Here is a 19,583-nt window from a genome sequence, read left to right as displayed (position 1 = left end):
CTGACCACTGCTGGATCCGTACCCTGGTCTGAATCCTCGAGGTTTATGCCTAAATCCACTTTTCTTATTTCTACTCTTTCCTCTGTAATTACTCTGGCCACCACTGTCCTGAGTACCCATGGGAGGGACACCTGAGGAACCTTCTGCTTTGTTCTTCTTTGCTCTTCCGCTGTCATCCGCACAGAATCGATCTCTATCCGTCTGGCTCGGTCAATCACCACGTCAAAAGATGATCGACATCATGGCCGTGTTCGCATACCTCTGTCCGCCCCTTTAAGAACCTCTTCACTTTCATAGTTTACGTAGCAATTTGTAGGGGCATATCGCTCAATTCGAAACTCAGTAGCATATTCATCTCTGCATCGGCCATTCTGTCTTAAGGCCTCAAAAGCCCACTGCTTTTTGATCTCTGTAGCTTCGCACAAATCGATTGATGAAAAGTTCTACAACCGAGCCCATGACAAACCCTCCATCCGGGGTAACACGTAGTCATTCATCCATTGCCTAGGCATAGGCCCCATGACATGCTGTACACACTCTATCAGTCTTCTATCACCAATCAGTAGTTCTGCTCTCGCTGCAGGAATCCAAAAACCGATATGCGTCATCTGACACATCAAAAATACCAGGCACCATCTTCTTGAAGTTTACAATCTGTTTGTAAGGTTCTTCTCTTGGTGCGGTGAACTGCTGCTGCTGTGGGGGGCGGACCATATATTGAGCCATCATGTCGATGGTTCTCTGTAACCCAGCTAGGGTAGCTGCCATTGGGTCCATGGAACCCTGTGCCATAAAGGACTGATCCTGTACTGGGGGTGGCTGCTCCTCTACTTGAGCAGCTCTAGGCCTCCTACCCCGCCTCCTTGGGGCAGGTGCCTCATCCTGTGCTGACACCTCGTCAGGCACATTTGGTTCTGGTGCAGTGGCAGCTCTCCTGCTTCTACGCATTTTCCTGAAATTCAGCAGCATTAGCCCACAAAATTCAAAACTGCACATTACATAGCTCTATAGACTCATATTTACACACAATATATGAAGCAGAAACTAGAAGCAAAGACGACAATGCAAGACGAATGTGGACCCTAATTTTCCGCATGTGACTCCTAGTAGACTTTTCCCAACACTTAGACAAATTTTCCCTAAGAATCTGGAGCCTAAGCTCTGATACCACATTTGTCACGACCCAACCTATGGGCCGGACCGGCACTAGGACCTGGGCCAGCCTAAAGCCCCCGAGGCCCGTAGTAAGCCTTAACTATTCATTAACCCAACTCTAAGGCCCATTTGGGCCCAATTTCAAGAAAACAAACGGACAGAGTCCGGCCATAAAATGGACTTTCCAACGGGGAGTTTTTGACTCACCCGACCTGTAAACACAATAAATACTCAATTGGGGAGCTCAGCTCACCCTCCACATACTCATCAACATAAAATAAATGGGAGCTCAGCTCCCTCATCCAATCCATCAACATGCATAACATATTTAAGTTTACAGGTCCAACATGATAAAAATATTACAGACCAAATTCAAATAAATACTGCTAACACATGCGGAAATTCTAGGAGTAATTAAAATTACACAAACATGGATAAACAACCTGCGAAGGATAAAAGCAGGTTAACCCAGAATAAAATATCCTCCTGTGGCCTGTAAAAATTTTTGAACAGGAGTGAGCGTTCGACTCAGAGAGTAAAATATCAATCTTAACTATAATCTCTATAACTATCTGAAACTAATGCAACCTGTAGAGTGAAATGCAACATTAACATCATATTCACATCATAGCATCACAAGGTAATTTGGAGCACTCACGCACTCGTAGCATCAATCATAATATATTGGGAGCCGATCCTCGCATGCCTCTCTTAAATCCAACACGGTGCCGTGAAGAACTCAAGCCGGACTTTCGCTTAATAAACCAAATCGAGGGTCCCAGCGAAGAACTCAAGCCGTGACTACCCCTCGAAGGAACGGGTCCCAGCGAAGAACTCAAGCCGTGACTACCCCGTCCTATCCATAGTCCACACCACATCACACGCACGCCAACGCACGCACACTGCTCCAAATTACCACAACAACACTCATGGCACATTAACAGTTATGAATGCAACATAAATCGTGCCTAGAGTTTAACTACACAAATATATTCATATAAGTGATGCATGGGCATCCGAACATATAATAATATCGAAATTATAATTAAAATTAATATTTTACTCACAGACTTGACGACAAATTACTGTGGCGGCTGGGCGGAGGAAGAAGGCTGTCCCGGCTCACCTGACAATTACATTACATCTATTTAATAAATTTGACTCAATACAAACAAAGAAAAATATCAAGTACGTCCTAAGTCGTAGAAAATCCGTGAGTCTCCCTATACCTAGGACCTACCCAACCCGCAAAAGGGCTAAAAACGCACTTCTATATTCACAATCCATATATCAACAGGTTCAATCATATCACACAGCCCTCCCGCCCATCAAATCAATTATCCATCACAATACGCAAAATTTCAATTTAGTCCTTATTATTGATCATTTTTGCAAAGACTGCCCAAACAAGCTCTAAAAATTATAAAACTTTGCCCCGCGGTCCTTAGCAATATTACTAAGCTATTGCAAAAAGAATCGTAATTTTCTAAGCTACCACGAATATTTTACGGATTTTTAATCCTATTTAAGCACTAGAAAATTACGAAAAAACAAGGTTCGGGTTTACCTTTGCCGATTCCGACCTCGGGACGCGCCGACGTCGACAATGGGGTAGGCAAAATCTCGCCCAATTCGGAGACTTTTCCGTAATGGAGTGCATCGCGGAATTTCGCAGACCCGGTCAACTGTCGAATTTCCGCGAATTGAGAATACCTACACGAAGCCCATAACACGGGGGTTAGTACATAAATTTTTCAGAATTTTCTAAGCTCATTTAATGCTCGGAAAAACAACGCGAAGTTAGTGGGACCCACCAAAAACGCGTTGTCGGAAAATTTTGAAATTAATATCCCGAAGCTCTCGCCGAGTGGAGCGTGCTGGTAGCCTCGGTTTTCTCGTGGGATTCACGGTTTTAGAAATCTAGCCCAAAAGTCGAAATGGCGAAAATCTTCCCGAGCAAAAATCGGACAATCCGCTCGATGGATTTGGCGTTCTTGGTGTCTATGGAAAGCTCTCGCCGAGTAGATGGTTTTGGACACAAGACCGGTCCAATCGGTGACCGGATCGGCCGGATTTGGCCGAGGAAGGCGGCGCGCAGGGGGAGAATCGCGCGCTTTCCGGCTGGCCGCCGGCTGGCCGACGGCCGGGAGAGGCGCCGCCGAGGGAAGGACGCAGGGAGGCGGTGGCCGGGGAGGGGAGGAGAGAGAAAAGAGAGAGAGAAGGGGAGAGCGTCGCGCGCAGGAGGAAGAGGAAGAAAAAGAGAAGAGACCGGTCCGATTCGACCGGTCCGATCCGGTCCGGTTCGATTCGGCCGGTTCGATTCGAAATACAAAATTTTGAATTTTTACTCTGCCTCGGGACCGAAAACGAGGTCCAAAAATGCCGAAAAAATTTCATAAAACTCAGAAAAATACGTAGACTCCAAATATATTTTTAGTTTTGCCACGTGGTCTTTAAATTAATTTTTAAAAATCATCAAAGTTTATATTTTCGGAAAATCGAACCCGATTTTTAAAATCCGAAAAATCTCAAAAAAATTCCTAAAATTTAAATAAAATTCAAATATCAAAAATACTCATAATTAATAAAATTTTGGGGTGTTACACTGTCCATATCCAACACTATACCATAGGCACGCCAACGCACGCACACTGCTCCAAATTACTACAACAACATCCATGGCACTTCAACATTTATGAATGCAATGTAAAACATGTCTATTATTTAACTACATAGATACATACATATAAGTAATGCATGGGCATGCTTGAACATATAATAATATCGAAATTGCAATTAAAATTAATATTTTACTCACAGACTTAACCGCAGTCACTGTGACGGCTGGACGGAGGAGAAAGGCTGTCTCGGCTCACCTGACAATTTTTATTACAATTATTTAGTACATTTGACTCAATACAAGCTAAGAAAAAGACCAAAGATATCCTAAGTCATGGCGAAAATTCGACAGAGTTTCCGCTATATCTAGGACCTACCCAACCTGCAAAAGGGCTGAAAACGCACTTCTATATTGCAAACTATACACCCACAACTCAATCACATCACATAGCCCCTCCTGGGCCCATCCAAATAGTCATCAATCATAATATGTAAAATTACAGTTTAGTCCTCATAATTTAACCCTTTTACAAAAACTACCCAAATAAGTTCTAAAAATTCTCAAACTTTTCTCCGCGGTCCTTAGCATCATTACTAAGCTAATGCAAAAGGAATTATAATTTTCTGAGCTACCACAAATATTTCATGAAATTTTAATCTAATTCAAGAACTAGAAAATTATGAAAAAGCAAGGTTCGGGTTTACCTATGCTAATTTCGACTTTGGGGATGTTCTCAGGATGTCTGACAACATTGGGGTAGCTAAAATCTTGACCTAATTTTAAAATTTTTAGGTGGCTTGTCTGTCTGGCCGAAAATTCACAGACTCAGGCAACCGTCGAATTTCCTCAAATTGAAGGTACCTACACGAAGCCCACAACACGGGGGTTAGTACATAATTTTTACAGAATTTTCTAAACTCATTTAGTGCTCGAAAAAACACTACGAAGTTTCATGGGACCTATCAAAAAACAGTATCGAAAAATTTTGAAATTTATATTGCCGCGAAGCTTTAGACGAGTGGAGCACTCCAGTACTCTCGGTTTTCTCGTGGGGTTCACGGTTTGCGAGAAATCTAGCCCAAAAATCGAAATGGGCTAAAACTTTCTGGACAAAAATTGGGCAAACTGCTTGATAGATTTTGGTGTTCTTGGTATCTATGGAAAGCTCTCGAGGTGTAGATGAAGTTTGACATAAGACCCAGTCCGATTGGTGGCCGGATCGGCCGGATTTTGATCGAGAAGGTGAGGCGTCGCGTGTGCGCAGGGGAGGAGTTTGCACGCTTTTTCCGGCCGTTTAGAGCGCCGGCTGACGATGGGGAAGGGCTGGGGTAGCGCGCCGGCGAGGTGGGGAGGAGGGAGGAGAGAGAAAACGGAAGAGAGAGGAAGAGCAACGAGAACGTGTGGGGGAGAAGAAAAAGGAGAAGAAGGCCGGTCCGATTTGACCGGTTCATTTCGATTCGGTCGGTCCGATTCAGGACACAAAATTTTTATATTTTTACTCTGCCTTGGGACCGAAAACAAACCCCAAAAATTCAGAAAAATTCGTAGAGTCCAAATATATTTTTAGTTTTGCCACGTGGTCTTTAAATTAATTTTTAAAAATCATTAAAATTTTATATTTTCGAAAAATCGAACCTAATTTCTACAATCTGAAAAATTTCAAATAATTTTCTAAAATTTAAATAAAATAAAATATTAATATTTACCCACAAAAAAATAAATTTAAAAATTAGGGGTGTTACATTCTTTCCCCCTTACAGAAAATTCGTCATCGAATTTTACACAAGGTAGAATAAAGTACAAAATTACACATTGAATAGATAAGGGTATTTGCTACAAATATCCCGCTCTGACTCCCAGGTGCACTCTTCCACTGTCTGACTTTTCCACAAAACCTTAACCAGAGGGATTTGTTTTGATCTTAGCTACCTCAATTGATAGTCCACTATGGCTACAGGTTGCTCCTCAAACGTTAAGTATTCTTTCAGCTCTACTACATCCGGCTGTAGCACTTGAGAAGGATCAGGTATGTATTTCCTGAGCATGGAGATGTGAAATACAGGATGAACATGAGAAAGGTTGGATGGTAACTCCAACCGGTAGGCAATTGCTCTAACTTTATCAGTAACCTCAAAAGGTCTAATATACCTAGGTGCCAACTTGCCCTTCTTTCCAAATCTCATGACTCTCTTCATCAGAGAAACCTTCAGGAATACATAGTCGCCTACTGCAAACTCTACATCCCTCTGTCTGGGGTCTACATAACTCTTCTGCCTACTGAAAGCTATTTTCAATCGTTCCCTGATTAAAGGAACTATCTCTGAAGTGTACTGCACTAGGTCTACATCATGCACTTTCGCTTCTCCCATTTTCGTCTAACACAGAGGAGACCTACACTTTCTTCCATAGAGTGCCTCATAGGGTGCCATCCCTATGCTGGAATGATAACTGTTGTTGTAGGCAAACTCCACCAAAGGTAGTTGATCATCCCATTGACCTCCAAAATCCAAAACACTCATGCGAAGCATGTCTTCTAGTGTTTGGATTGTCCTTTCGGACTATCCATCTGTTTGAGGGTGGAAAACAGTACTAAAGTTTAAATGCATGCCAAGTGCCTCCTGCAACTTTCTCCAAAATCGAGAAGTGAACTGGGGCCCTCTGTCAGATATTATGGAAGCAGGAACTCCATACAATCTAACTATTTCTCGAATATAGAGCCGGGCATACTATGCAATAGAATATGTGGTCTTCACAGGCAAGAAATGAGCTGATTTAGTTAGGCGGTCTACAATTACCCATATCAAATCATACCCCCGCGTGGTATGATTCAACCCAGTCACAAAATCTATAGTAATCATTTCCCACTTCCATTCTGGGATAGGGAGCTCTTGTAGCTTTCCTGACGGCCTCTGGTGTTCAAACTTCACCTTCTGACAAGTCAAGCACTTAGACACAAAGTTTGCTAAGTCCCTCTTCATGCCATTCCACCAATAGCTATCTTTCACATCATGGTACATCCTAGTGGAGCCTGGGTGGACATTGTATAGTGTATAGTGTGCCTCTCACATGATTTCATTTCTGAGATTGTCCACATTGGGCACATATATCCTGGAACCTTGCATAAGGGCGCCATCACTGGCAAATCCAAACTCACCACCTTTTCCCTGCTGTACTCTTTCTATGATCTTCATCAGTTGTTGGTCTCTGTACTGGGAAACTCTGACTCTGTCTCGCAAGTCTGGCCTCACTGAAAAATGAGCCAACAATACCCCCTCATCTGAAAGATTTAAGATCAGACCTTGATCCATCAACTCATGTACTTCCTGAATCAATGGTCTCTTCTCCACTGATATGTGTGCCAAGCTGCCAGAAGATTTTCTGCTCAAAGTATCTACTACTACATTGGCCTTCCCAGGGTGATACTGGATAGTACAATCATAGTCCTTCAGAAGCTCCATCCATCTCCTCTGTCTCAAGTTTAAATCCCTCTGTTGGAAGATGTACTTCAAACTCTTGTGGTCGGTGTATATCTCACACACTTCACCATACAGGTAGTGTCTCTAGATCTTTAGTGCAAAGACTACAGCCGCCATTTCCAAATCATGGGTGGGGTAGTTCTGCACATGCCTCTTTAGCTGCCTTGAAGCATAAGCCACTACTTTTTCATTCTGTATCAAAACACACCCTAAGCCAACTTTGGAGGTGCCACAGTACTAGTTATATCCTTCACCACTCGTCGGTAGTGTCAACACAGGGGCAGTGGTTAGACACTCCTTAAGCTTTTGGAAACTCTCCTCACAGTCATCTGTCCAAATGAATGGAATATTCTTCCGAGTTAACTTAGTTAGGAGAGTTGCTATCCTGAAAAAATCCTGCACAAAATGCCTATAGTAGCTAGCTAGGCCCAAAAAACTTCGCACCTCATTGACTGTTGTAGGTCTAAGCCAATCAGTTACAGCCTCAATTTTCTTGGGATCCACCTGAATGCCTTCACTAGAAGCCACGTGTCCCAAGAATGAGATGCTTTTTAGCCAAAATTCACATTTTGAAAATTTAGCATATAGCTGGTGCTCCCTCAAAGTCTGCAACACCATCCTCAAATGCCACACGTGTTCTTCCTCGGTCCGAGAGTATACCAAAATGTCATCTATGAATACGATGACAAAACGGTCTAGGAATGGCCTGAACACCCTGTTCATCAAGTCCATGAAGGCTGCTGGTGCATTAGTGAGTCCAAAAAACATCACCAAGAACTCATAATGACCATATCTTATCCTGAATGCTGTTTTGGACACATCCTCATTCCTGATTCTTAACTGATGATAGCCTGATCGTAGGTCTATCTTGGAAAAGAGTCTAGCTCTTTGGAGCTGATCAAACAGATCATCGATTCGAGGAAGTGGATACTTGTTCTTCACAGTCACCTTGTTCAGCTGTCTATAATCAATACACAACCTCAAGGACCCATCTTTCTTTCTCACGAATAGAACAGGAATGCCCCAGGGTGAAGTGCTAAGACGTATGAAACCCTTGTCCAAAAGCTCATGTAGTTGCTCCTTCAGCTCTTTTAATTCTGCTAGTGCCATCCTGTAAGGCGTCATTGATATGGGGTTTATACCCGGAATAACATCAATGTAGAACTCTATTTCCCTTCATGGTGGCAACCCTGGAAGCTCCTTAGGGAAGACATCCATGAATTCTCTGATAACAGGAACATTTTCCATGTTAATACCTTCTACAGATGTATCTCTCACCAATGCCAAATACCCTTGACATCCACGCCTCAACATTTTTCTAGCACTAATTGCTGACACCAAATTATATGAAGCCATGCTCCTGTCACCATCAAAGCTAAACTCTTCCATGCCAGGTATGTGGAAATACACCTTTTTGTTCCTGCAGTCTAAAGTGGCATAATGAGTTGCCAACCAATCCATCCCTAAAATTACATTGAAATCCATTACTGGCAGAGGAACCAAGTTTGCTGGGAGGATTCTTCCATCCACTACTACTGGGCTACCTGGAAAAACCATATCTACATCTATGTTGTCACTAAGCGGGGTAGCTACAGACAAAGGGTATTCTAAAGTTGTAGGGTTTCTACCCAATCTTATGGCAAACACTGGGGAGACAAATGAGTGCGTAGCACCCGGATCTATCAAAACACGAGCCTCATAGGAACAGACTAGAAGAATACCTACCACAACTGCATTGGAAGCCTGAGCATCCTGGTGGGTCAGGGTGAAAACCCGAGCTTGACCCCTACCCTGGGTTGTAGAACCCTGATACTGACTTCTACCTCCTGATCTGCCTCCAAATCCATGTCCCCCTTGTCCTCGGCCCTATTGGCCACTGGTATTGCTGCCATCTTTGGAAGCACCAGGATACAACTGACGAGGAACATTTGCAACAGAACCCTGTGACCCTATCTGTGACTCGCTGAACACGGGGCATTCCCTAGCAAAGTGACCTGGTTGGCCACACCTGAAGCATACTCCTGAACCCATTATACAAGGTCCTGAATGTCCTCTTCCACAATGTGCACAAGGTATAAAGGAGGATCCTGAACCAGACCCAAAACTGCTGTACCCCAAACTGTGACCACTGCTGGATCTGTACCCTGGTTTGAATCCTCGAGATTTGTGTCTAAAACTACTCTTCTTGTTCCTACTTCTTCTTCTGTAATGACTTTGGCCTCCGCTATCCATAGTACCCATGTGGGAAACACCTGAAGAACCCTCTACTCTATTTTTCTTTGCCCTTCCACTGTCATCTCTAGTATAGCTAATCTCAATCTGTCGGGCTCAATCAACTACCACATCAAAAGACTGATTAGACATCATGGCCAGGTTTGCATACCTCCAGCCCCTTTAGGAACCTTTTTACCTTCATACTTTCTGTAGCCACTGCTGTAGGGGCATATCTGCTGAATTTCAGAAATTCTGTAGCATATTCATCTACAGACCTGCTATTCTGCCTTAAGGCCTCAAAGGCCTACTGATTTTGATCTCTAAAACTTTCTGGTACAAACTGGTTGATAAACAGTTCCATAAATTGGGTCCATGACAAACCTTCCATCTAAGGTAATATGTAGTCATTCACCCATTGTCTAGGCATAGGCCCCATGACATGCTGCACACACTCTATAAGTCTCCTATCAGTCAACTGCAACTCTGTCCCTGCCTATCTGCAGGAATCCAAAAATCGATAAGCATCATCTGACACATCATAAGTACTCGGCACCAACTTTTTGAAATTAATTATTTATTTATAAGGTTCCCCTCTTAGTGCGGTGGACTGCTGCTCTTCTACTTGAGCAGTTCTAGGCCTCCTACCTCGCCTCCTCGGGGCAGGCGCCTCATCCTATGCCGACACCTCGTAAGGCACATTTGGTTCTGGTGCAGTGGCAGCTCTTCTGCTTTTACGTATTTTCCTGAAATTTAGCAGCATTAGCCCACAAAAATTCAAAACGGCATGTTACACAGCTCTATAGACTCATATTTACACATAATTATATGAAGCAGAAACTAGAAGCAAAGATGACAATGCAAGACGAATGTGGACCCTATTTTCCGCATGTGACTCCTAGTAGACTCTTCCCAACACTTTAGACAAATATTTCCTATGAATTTGGAGCCTAAGCTCTGATACCACATTTGTCACGACCCAACCTATAGGCCGGACCGGCACTAGAACCTAGGCCAGCCTAAAGCCCCCGAGGCCCGTAGTAAGCCTAACTATTCCTCAACACAACTCTATGACCCATATGGACCCAATTTCAAGAATTCAACCGGACAGAGTCTGGCCATAAAATGGACCTTTTAACGAGAAATTTTTAACTCATCCGAACTGTAAACACAATATATAATCAATTGGGGAGCTCAGCTCACCCTCTACATACTCATAATAACATAAAGTCAAATGGGAGCTCAGCTCCCTCATCCAGTCCAGCATACATGCATATAATAAGTTTATAGGTGCAACATGGCAAATTATATTATAAACCCAAATCAAATAAATATTTCTAACACATGCGAAAATTCTAGGAATTAACAGAATTATATAAATATTACAGATATTAATAGACGACCTGCGAAGAAGAAAAGCAGGTTAACCACAACAATAATCCTCCTGTAGCCTGGAAAAATAATGAACAAGAGTGAGCATTCGACTCAGAGAGTAAAATATTAATTTTAACCATAATCTCTATAGCTATCTAAAGCTAATGCACCCTGTGGAGTGAAATGCAAGATCATCATAAATGTCATACAAATCACATCAAAAAGGCAATTTGGAGCACTCACACACCCAACACTGTCAAACAATATATATATGGGAGCTGATCCCCTATACAGCCCTCTTAATTCAACCTCTGCTAGCGAAGATCTCAAGCCGGACTTTCGCTTAATAAACTAAATACGAGGTCCCAGCGAAGAACTCAAGCCGTGTCTACCCTGAAGGACCGAGTCCCAGCGAAGATCTCAAGTCGTGTCTACCCGTCCTGTCCATATCCAACACTATACCATGCGCACGCCAACGCACGCACACTGCTCCAAATTACCACAACAACATCCATTGCACTTTAACATTTATGAATGCAATGTAAAATGTGCCTATTATTTAACTAAATAGATACATACATATAAGTGATGCATGGGCATACCTGAACATATAATAATATCGAAATTACAATTAAAATTAATATTTTACTCATAGACTTAACCGCAGTCACTGTGACGGCTGGGCGGAGGAGAAAGGCTGTCCTGGCTCACCTAACAATTTTTATTACAATTATTTAGTACATTTGACTCAATACAAGCTAAGAAAAAGACCAAAGATGTCCTAAATCGTGCTAAAAATCTGGTAGAGTCTCCCCTATACCTAGGACCTACCCAACCTGTAAAAGGGCTTAAAACGCACTTCTATATCCGCAAACTATACACCCACAACATCACACAGCCCCTTCTGGGCCCATCCAAACAATCATCAATCACAATATGTAAAATTACAGTTTAGTCCTCATAATTTAACCCTTTTGCAAAAACTACCCAAATGAGTTCTAAAAATTCTAAAACTTTGCCTCGCGGTCCTTAGCATCATTACTAAGCTGCCACAAATATTTTATGAATTTTTAATCCAATTCAAGCACTAGAAAATTACGAAAAAGCAAGGTTCGGGTTTACCTATGCTGATTCCGACTCCTGGGACGCACTCGGGACGTCTGACAATGGTGGGGTAGCCAAAATCTCGACCCAATTCCAAGAGTTTTTCTGTAGCCTGTCTGTCTGGCTAAAAATTCACAGACCTAGGCAACCGTAGAATTTCCTCGAATTGAAGGTACTTACAGGAAGCCCACAACACGGGAGTTAGTACATAATTTTTACAGAATTTTCTAAGCTCATTTAGTGCTCGAAAAAACACTACGAAGTTTCATGGGACCCACCGAAAAACGATATCGAAAAATTTTGAAATTTATATTGCCGCAAAGGTCTCGACGAGTGGAGCGCTTCGGTACTCTCGGTTTTCTCGTGGGGTTCGCGGTTTGCAAGAAATCTAGCCTAAAAGTTGAAATGGGCTAAAATTTCCCGGACAAAAATTAGGCAAATCGCTCGATGGATTTTGGTTTTTTTGGTGTCTATGGAAAGCTCTCAAGGTGTAGATGAAGTTTGACACAAGACCCGATCGGATTGGTGGCCGGATCTGCTGGATTTCGACTGAGAAGGTGAGGCATCGCGAGAGCGCAGGGGAGGAGTTCGCGTGCATTTTCCAGCCGTTTGGAGCGTCGGGCGGCGGTGGGGAAGGGCTGGGGCGGTGCGCCGGCAAGGTGGGGAGGTGGTGGCGTGGCCTGGGGAGGAGGGAGGAGAGAGAAAATGGGAGAGAGAGGAAGAGCAACGAGAACGAGCGGGGGAGAAGAAAAAGGTGAAGAAGGCCGGTCCAATTCGATCGGTCCGATCCGGTCTGGTTCGATTAGGCCGGTCCGATTCAGGACACAAAATTTTTGTATTTTTACTCTGCCTTGGGACCCATAACGAGACCCAAAAATTTCAAAAAAATTCTAAAAAACTCAGAAAAATTCGTAGAGTCCAAATATATTTTTAGTTTTACCATGTAGGCTTTAAATTAATTTTTAAAAATCATCAAAGTTTTATATTTTCAGAAAATCGAACCTGATTTCTAAAATCCAAAAAATTTCAAATAATTTTCTAAAATTTAAATAAAATAAAATATTAATATTTACCTATAAAATAATAAATTTAAAAATTAAGGGTGTTACATCTTTTTAGTCATTTTAGTAATAAATATATTTATATATTATTTTTTATCAAATACGTTAACTATTTATTTGTCACTCTTATACATTTTAATCAAACATATAACTGTTTAAAATTTTAAATATTTATAAATTCAAATTAATTACAAGTATAATACTTATAAGTTGGCTTTCATCTACTAAGTCAAACACTCTCCAAATATAATTTTCCTATATTATTTTTACCGACAGCAGGACTTGCCCTGTGGCCGTTTATATATTTTATTTAAAATTATAAACCCCGCAATGTACCGACAATTAAACGCGGTTGGTAGGATTTTATAAGCTTTAATTTTTTTCACAATAAATAAAAATGGAGTTTTGAAATTTTTTTCTTTCCTAAATATGTCAGCTTTAATTAATTAGAAAAGCAAAAGCAATATACAAATAATTTAACTTATGATGAATTTGAAATATTTTTGGTAATGAGACTTCCTTTTTATTTAACAAGTGTAATTATTATTTTTACACTTAATCAAGGGATGAGGCTTATTGTATGAATCACCCTTAAAGAAATTTAACTGATGACATTGACAGCTCTAGATAAGATGTGTGACCAATAAAATTTTTTTTCATGAGATAATAGAAAATAGTAAGTATATGTGACAAGTATATCAAAAGTCTCATCTTTCGATTAAGTGTAAAAATAAGAATTATACTTGCCAAACAAAATAAAATCTCATCACTAGAAATATTTCAAATTCAAATTTAAAAAATAGAAGGGAAAAAAGAAAAGTAAGTCATTCCGATTTTTCAGGCAAAAATCAGCGTACAGTAAAAATAAGTAGTCTGACAGATGTTGAATAACTTATAAATTAATTACAAATTTCACATGATATCTAGCATTTTCATTAAATAATTTGTTGAATTAAAGTTTATTTTCTGGGTATATGCTTAAATCACAAAAGATATATATATATATATATATATATATATATATATATATATATATATTTGTAATAACTCTTAAAATTTAGGGTGTTGTGTGTAATTATCAAGGAAAATAAATAATGCCCATAATATGCACATATATTTTTTTATTTGGTATAATTGACTTTAATTCAAATTTGAATTCAAGATCTTATCATCTTTAAAATGATTCTAATATCACTAAATTAATACTATTGATTACAATATAGATAAAATTTTAAGTATTCTCATTAAATATTATGGCACACCTTTGTAAAGTTATTTATAAGGGCCAGGTTTTAAAATTCTAAAATAAATTGATTAATAGATTATTTTTTATTATTTTTAAATTAGTTGATTAATAGCAATAAAAGGATAAATAAAGTAGAAAAAACACGTGTGGGAATTTTTAAAGTATCAATAGTAAAATTCTTAGATTTTAAATATAAAAAATTTAAAATATATGTTAAAATTTTTAAATTCTTAAAAAATTTTAAATTATTATTATTATTATTATTATTATTATTATTATTATTATTTTATAAGATAGGATTTTAGTATTTGAAAACATTTAAATAAGAAATTGATATTTAATATAATAAGATAATTTTTATGTAAAATATATAAAAAAATTAAGAAAAAGAGGCTTTGCCATATAGTGATTTTCTAAGCCTCCTTATTATAGGTGGCACACTATGGTGAAGGCATTTTGAATGCTTAGCTTTAATATATATACATATATATAGATAGCCATTTGTGAGTTAATTCTTTATGATAAGAAAAGAAAAGCTGCAAGCTAGTTAAATTATTATTTAATCATTTAATTATGTTATAGTTAATAAATTAATTTTTATATTATTAAAAAAACATAATTTAGTCCTTTATTTTTGATTTCGTTAACTATTTGATCCCTAGGTCTATTTTTATTAGTTTAACTATTAGTCATGATAAAAATATTTATAATAATAAAAATTCAAGGATGAAAGAGCTTATTAAAAGTAGGGATGACAAGAGGTTGGGTTTTTGCGGGTACTCGATCTGACCAAATCTTAATAGGACGAGTTTGGATATTATATAATCAGGTTTGGGACGAGTTCGGATTTAAAATTTAATACTCGTGACGGTTCGGATTTTATATGTTGGATATCCATTAACCAAACCCGTTTATATAAATATTTAATTAAATATAAAAAATATATATTTTTAATAATATTTATAAATTTTTATATTTTTTATTTTATATAAAATAAAATTGAAATATTTTTTGAAATTATTAGATTTTTAAAATATAAATTATTAATAAAAATAATTTTTTTATATAAATTATTAATTAAATATATAAAATTAAACGTGTTTAAGTATTTTTCGGGTAATAACAATTGGGTTTGGGACGAGTTTGAATAGTTGAAAATATTAATCCAGTTCGGGTTCGGATAGGATGATTTTCGAGGATACCCTACCCGTAGTCATCCCTAATTAAAAGTTAAGAAAAAATAGATGGAGGGACAAAAGTGTATATACGACAAAATAAAATCTTAGAGGTTAACCATTGTATTTTTTAAAATATAAAGAGTAAATGATAAATTTTGCTATAATATAAGAATTAAATAGTAATTTTTTCTAATATTTAATGTTAGTAGAAGATAATATATAAATAAAATTATTTATGAATTATTCGCATATTTAGTAATATATATATTTTTTAACGTTATGCATCAATATAAGAAAAGAGAACAAAAATGTTATTAAAATTAAGGTGTAATTGTCTAAAAGATCTTGAATTTTACATATTTTTTCAACTTGTATTCTTTTATTTTTGTTAATTTCCACCAAAATCATAATATTGCTCATTACTATCTCTAATGGGTAATAATTAAGAAGATATCGCGACATTACAATAATTAAGAGTCATAGAGGAGAAATTCTATATAGTATTTTAAGAGATTTATTTTATTTTATAATCTTATCTAATATTTTTTTGGAATTAATATTATTATTATAAATTATGTGTAACTACTTTATTCATTGAATGACATTTTCTTTTATAAAAATAATAATAATATTACATTTATGTAATATTAGCTAGCTAGCCACCTCCTTCATTGATTTCGATTAGTGAGGGCGGTTGCCTTGTCGTGATGTACACATGGCATGTTTGAAAATTTTGTGTCATGACCTAAGTTATATTATTGATTGGCAACACTATCTTTATTGAATTATTTGATCAAAGTTGTTGTCACGACCCAACCTATGGGCCGGACGGGCACTAGGACCTGGGCCAGCCTAAAGCCCCCGAGGCCCGTAGTAAGCCTTAACTATTCATTAACCCAACTCTAAGGCCCATTTGGGCCCAATATCAAGAAAACAAACGAACAGAGTCCGGCCATAAAATGGACTTTCCAACGGGGAGTTTTCGACTCACTCGACCTGTAAACACAATAAACAATCCATTGGGGAGCTCAGCTCACCCTCCACATACTCATCAACATAATAATAAATGGGAGCTCAGCTCCCTCATCCAATCCATCAAACAGACTTAAAATATTAAGTTTACAGGTCCAACATGAATATAATATTACAGACCAATTTCAAATAATTACTGCTAACACATGCGGAAATTCTAGGAGTAATTAAAATTACACAATATTGATAAACAACTGCGAGGTAAAAAGCGAGTTAACCTGGAACAAAATATCCTCCTGTGGCTGTAAAAATTTTTGAACAGAGTGGCGTTCGACTCGAGAGAGTAAAATATCAATCTTAACTATAATCTCTATAACTATCTGAAACTAATGCAACTTTGTAGAGTGAAATGCAACATACACAACATTTTCACATCATAACATCAAAAAGGTAATTTGGAGCACTCACACACCTGTAGTATCAATCATAACATATGGGAGTGATCCCTATCTGACTCTCTTAAATCCAACTTTGGTGCCGGTAATTACTCAAGCTCGGACTTCCACTTAATAACCAAATCGAGGTCCCAGTAATTACTCAAGCGTGACTACCCCTCGAAGGAACGGGTCCCTGAATTACTCAAGCCGTGACTACCCGTCCTATCCATAGTCCACACCACATCACACGCACGCCAACGCACGCTTTGCTCCAAATTACCACAACAACATCCATGGTACATCATGATTATGAATGCAACATAAATCGTGCCTAGAGTTTAACTACATAAATATATGCATATAAGTGATGCATGGGCATGCTGAACATATAATAATATCGAAATTATAATTAAAATTAATATTTTACTCACAGACTTGACGATGGTCACTGAGGCGGCTGGGCGGAGGAAGAAGGCTGTCCCGGCTCACCTGATAATTTTATTACAATCATTTAATAAATTTGACTCAATACAAAGAAAGGAAAGACCAATTACGTCCTAAGTCGTGCCGAAAATCCGGCAGAGTCTCCCCTATACCTAGGACCTACCCAACCTGCAAAAGGGCTAAAAACGCACTTCTATACTAACAATCCATACATCAACAGTTCAATCATATCACACAGCCCCTCCTGGGCCCATCAAATCAATCATCCATCACAATACGCAAAATTTCAATTTAGTCCTTATTATTGATCATTTTTGCAAAAATTGCCCAAACAAGCTCTAAAAATTATAAAACTTTGCCCCGCGGTCCTTAGCAATATTACTAAGCTATTGCAAAAAGAATCGTAATTTTCTAAGCTACCACGAATATTTTATGGATTTTTAATCCTATTTAAGCACTAGAAAATTACGTAAAAACTAGGTTCGGGTTTACCTTTGCCGATTCCGACTTGAGGGCGCTCGGACGTCGACAATGGGGCTAGCCAAAACCTCGGCCCAATTCGGAGACTTTTAGGTCCGCAGTGCATGCGGCGAAATTTGCGAACCGGTCAATCGCCGAATTTCGCGAATCGAGGATACCTACACGAAGCCCATAACACGGGGTTAGCACATAAATTTTTCAGAATTTTCTAAGCTCATTTAATGCTCGAAATTACAACTGCGAAGTTCCGTGGGACCCAGAAAAGCGGTGTCGGAAAAATTCGAAATTTATGTCGTTGCGAAGCTCTCGGCGAATGGAGCGTCTTTGGTGGCCTCGGTTTCCTCGTGGGATTCACGGTTTTAGAAATCTAGCAAAAAAGTCGAAATGGAATAAAATCTTACCGAGCAAAAATCGGACAAACCGCTCGATGGATTTGGCGTTCTTGGTGTCTATGGAAAGCTCTGCCGAGTAGATGATTTTAGACACAAGACCCGGTCCAATCGGTGGCCGGATCGGCCGGTTGGCCGTAGAAAGCTGGAGCGGCAGCGCGCGAGGAGGAGGAGAGAAAAGAAAGAGAAGAGAGAGGGGGCGGCGGGAGAAGAAAAAGGAAAGGAGCGGTTCGATTCGACCGGTCCGATCGGTCGGTTCGATTCGGCGGTTCGATTCGAAATACAAAATTTTGAATTTTTACTGCGCCTCGGGAAAGCGAGGTCCAAAATTCGAAAAATTCCGTAAAACTCAGAAAAATACGTAGACTCCAAATATATTTTTAGTTTTGCCACGTGGTCTTTAAATTAATTTTTAAAAATAATCAAAGTTTATATTTTCGGAAAATCGAACCCGATTTTTAAAATCCGAAAAATCTCAAAAAAATTCCTAAAATTTAAATAAAATTAAAATATCAAAAATACTCATAAATAATAAAATTTGGGGTGTTACAGTTGTGTTTTGTTAAGCTTTGAAAATTATGATTTGTTATAAATGTGATTTGAAAATTTGAAATATGATTGTGAAATATTTGAATTATGAATTGTTCATGAATGTTTTAAATTAAAGGTCCTTTAGGCAAATTCCACATCGGCAAAGCACAGAGATAGTCTTGGATTCAAAAAGTAATGATATATAAAATGGAGGAACTAATCACTAGAGGCGCCTTTTGGTGGAATGGCCTGGAGAGTTGGAAGAACTCCAAGGTTAAGCGTGCTCGCTTAAGAGAAATATTAGGATGAGTAACCTCCTGGAAAATTCTGTATTCCACCTATGGGACAAAACCGTGAGGCTTATGGCCAAAGCGGACAATTCCTCTAGTGATTAGAGCCTGATCGTTACAATTTAAGCATAAATTTTTGGAATTAATTATTTCTTCTATTTAAATAGTCAATTTTAAAAATATAGTTATAATTGATATAACATTAGAATATTAATTATAATTAGAATAATTATAAAATTTATATTTGAATATATTTTAATGTAAAATTAAACTCAAATAATAAAATTACAAAATTTTCAAAATAGAAAATATAATTTTTTTAAATACAATATAAAAGCGCCACATATTAAAATTTCGTTTAATTTGAAATTAAATTATACATATTGATTTAGCAAGAAAATATAAAAAAATGTATGTGTATACTCTTTGTAATTATTTTAATAAGAAAATAAATCATATGTTTTGTGTATTTTTATAATGCTAATAAATATAAATTTTTTATTTTATTTTTTTATTTCAAAATTATTATATTAATATTTAAAATAACTCATAAATAAAATATCAACTTTTATATAGGAATAATTTTAAAGAATTTTTTTATTAAAGTAATTTTTT

General features: G+C 38.1%; 1 protein-coding gene across 1 annotated transcript in view; it reads right to left on the bottom strand.

Moving 5' to 3' along the window:
* Positions 1–552: 552 nt before the first annotated feature.
* Positions 553–19,583, bottom strand: part of LOC131175889 (uncharacterized) — a 66,842-nt gene continuing 47,811 nt past the window's right edge. Inside the window, exons 2-3 of the mRNA XM_058140571.1 lie at positions 2,223–2,281; positions 553–952 (exon numbers count right to left, since the gene is read on the bottom strand). Coding sequence (XP_057996554.1) covers positions 553–948 — 396 coding nt within the window. The 5' untranslated portion in view covers positions 949–952; positions 2,223–2,281. The remainder of the gene's footprint in view (positions 953–2,222; positions 2,282–19,583) is intronic.

Source organism: Hevea brasiliensis, chromosome 18, assembly GCF_030052815.1.
Source record: "Hevea brasiliensis isolate MT/VB/25A 57/8 chromosome 18, ASM3005281v1, whole genome shotgun sequence".
In the NCBI taxonomy this organism is placed as follows: domain Eukaryota; kingdom Viridiplantae; phylum Streptophyta; class Magnoliopsida; order Malpighiales; family Euphorbiaceae; genus Hevea; species Hevea brasiliensis.
This window is presented reverse-complemented; position numbering and strand designations above follow the sequence as displayed.